The 2,473-nt window shown below is 35.9% G+C and overlaps 1 protein-coding gene across 1 annotated transcript; it reads right to left on the bottom strand.

Annotated features, from left to right (window-relative positions):
• Positions 1-513: 513 nt before the first annotated feature.
• On the bottom strand, positions 514-2,473 carry LOC126712852 (UDP-glycosyltransferase 92A1-like). The gene has a single exon (XM_050412346.1). The coding sequence runs from the start codon at positions 2,237-2,239 to the stop codon at positions 698-700; it is 1,542 nt and encodes a 513-aa protein (XP_050268303.1). The 5' UTR covers positions 2,240-2,473; the 3' UTR covers positions 514-697.

Raw genomic sequence — 2,473 nt, 5'->3', positions numbered from 1 at the left:
TAGGACATATAATAATGTTAAATTGTACATAGTTTCATTTTTTTTTTAATATAGTTTTTAGTCCTCAAATTTTTTTTCTTCGCTAAGACAATTTAGAGTACTTAAAATCATAAAGAGTACAATACTATTAATTAACTTATAACTTAACCGGTTGGCATTTCTTGGTGTTTCTAATGGGGACATTAAGAGTTCAAATTTCCCTCTTATAGTAACTATCGAATTACAAAAATAAATAAATAAATAATTGTCGACCTATCTAAGCAATGTTGTAGGTTGTAGCTTTCTATATATGACTAGAGTTTCTTTCATTAACATGTAATTTTTAAAATTTTTACAATTTTATAGGTATATTTAACAGCATGTAATTTTTAAAATTTCAAATAACATGTTATTTTGTATACTCTTAGACATAAAAGTAAAATTTAAATCATAAAATAGAATATTTTCATTTTAAATTGAGAAGATTTATTTTTTTACATTGAATAAAATCAACACGGTTTCAACACCCAAAAATAAAAATACAGATTTTATTTAGAACTCTTTTCCCCCTTCTTATTCTTACACTGGAATTTAGGATGGTTCACATAACAGGAAAGAAAATGAAGCAAACCATTTATGGTAATACTTATTGTACACAAATTGTTTAACACAAAAGATCTGTAGATCCTATATATAAAATAAACTAATCAAATCTAAACTATATTTTATGATTATGATACTCCAATGTCGTCTGGGCTAAAATTGTTCTTACAAATTCATCCAATGCTTTGACAGAAGACCCCTCCTCTTGATCCTTTGTTGCTGCCCTTATTCGCTTTCCATTCTCAGCAGCCTTCTTTTTCATCTCCTTGCCTTGGCCCTCGTTCTTGTTCATGACCAAGTCTATCACCCTCTTCACTTCCTTCCTTTCAATCTCTCTCTGCACTCCCCATGTCAACTCCACACACACCCCCATCTCCTCCACCAGCATCTTCGAATTGTAAATCTGTTCCGCTGCCATAGGCCACCCTATAATAGGCACACCTTGGCTTAAGCTCTCCAACACTGAGTTCCAGCCACAGTGGCTTAAAAATGCACCAATTGATTCATGTGACAGAATGTCCAACTGGGGTGCCCAGTTTTGAACCAACAACCCTTGTTTGCTTTCATTCATTCGCTTTTCAAACCCTTCTGGCAACCATTCTTCTCTAAATTCACCTTTTATGTCGAAACCAAGAGGTGGCCTTAGCACCCAAATGAAAGGTTTTCCACTAGCTTCCAAACCTAGAGCTAACTCCATCATTTGAGAGGCACTGATAGTGTTCTGTGAACCAAACGAAATATAAAGAACTGTACCTGGATGATGAAGATTGAGCCATTCAATGCATTTTTCAGGTGATATCCCGTGCTTCTTACCGGTACGCTGTCTAAAAATATTGGAGTCTGAACATTTCTTAGAGGCAGCTGAGGGAAGAAGAGGACCAATAGTCCAAACAGGAAGTTTGATGTATTTTCTCAGAATTTCCAATCCTAAAGGTTCAAATTCCTCAACTGTGTTACACAACCATCCATGAGACTGCAATGAATATGAAATAAGTGGCTGCATATATGTAGACCATGTGTCCGTACCATCAGCAGCTCTTGCAAATGGGTGCAGTTGTGAGGTACGGAATTGACATCTATCAGGAAACCCCGGAAGAGCAAACTCATCGGATTCAGAAAAACGATGTGGGAGATTCAGCCAGAAAGAGATATAAGCCGAAGTGCCATAGGCACCACAAGTGGTGAAATTAATACTAGCACAACCTATGCTGTTTGCAACATTCACAGCCCAACCAAAGAATACATCTGATATAATACAAAGAGGAGGCTTACCCTCTTTGTCTGTTATATCACGGACTAAACTATGGAAAGGAGCTTCAAGGGTCATTGATGCATGACAAAGAGTTGCTATGTCTTTGAGTGACAAGTTCTCTGTGTTCTCTGTGTTTGGGGGTAACCCATGTTGGGTACTGCAGAAAGGGAGCTCAGCAAGGTGGATGAAATTGGAATCAGATGAAGAGTTTGAGTGGAGATCATGATCATGATCATGGGATAATATGGTTGAGCGAAGGTATTTAATGTTGAGGGGAGTGTTGGCTATGGTGATGGTGAAGCCAGTTCTTTGGTGGATTTGTCTTGCTAGTGCTAGGAATGGTATGAGATGACCTTGAGCCAAGAATGGTAGCATTACTATGTATTCATGAGTTTTAGACCCCATTTTTTTTTTTTTTTTCAAATTTCTGGCTGAAGGTGGTGAAGGTGTCTTTCAACAAAATATATATATATATATATATATATTTTTTTTTTTCAATTTTCTGGCTGAAGGTGGTGAAGGTATCTTTCAACTTATGGGGTTTGTTGGCTGAGTTCTATATCATATGGTAAGATTTAAAATAATAATAACAATTAAAACGACAAATTACTAAATATAAAACAATTAATTACAATGACC

This window comes from Quercus robur, chromosome 2 (genome assembly GCF_932294415.1).
Source record: "Quercus robur chromosome 2, dhQueRobu3.1, whole genome shotgun sequence".
Taxonomy (NCBI): Eukaryota; Viridiplantae; Streptophyta; class Magnoliopsida; order Fagales; family Fagaceae; genus Quercus; species Quercus robur.
The sequence above is the reverse complement of the archived record's forward strand: the minus strand, read 5'-3'. Positions and strand labels throughout refer to the sequence as shown.

What these genes read in the sequence shown, in the direction of transcription:
- LOC126712852 (XM_050412346.1), bottom strand. Translation starts at nt 2,239, where the DNA reads ATGGGGTCTAAAACTCATGAATACATAGTAATGCTACCATTCTTGGCT.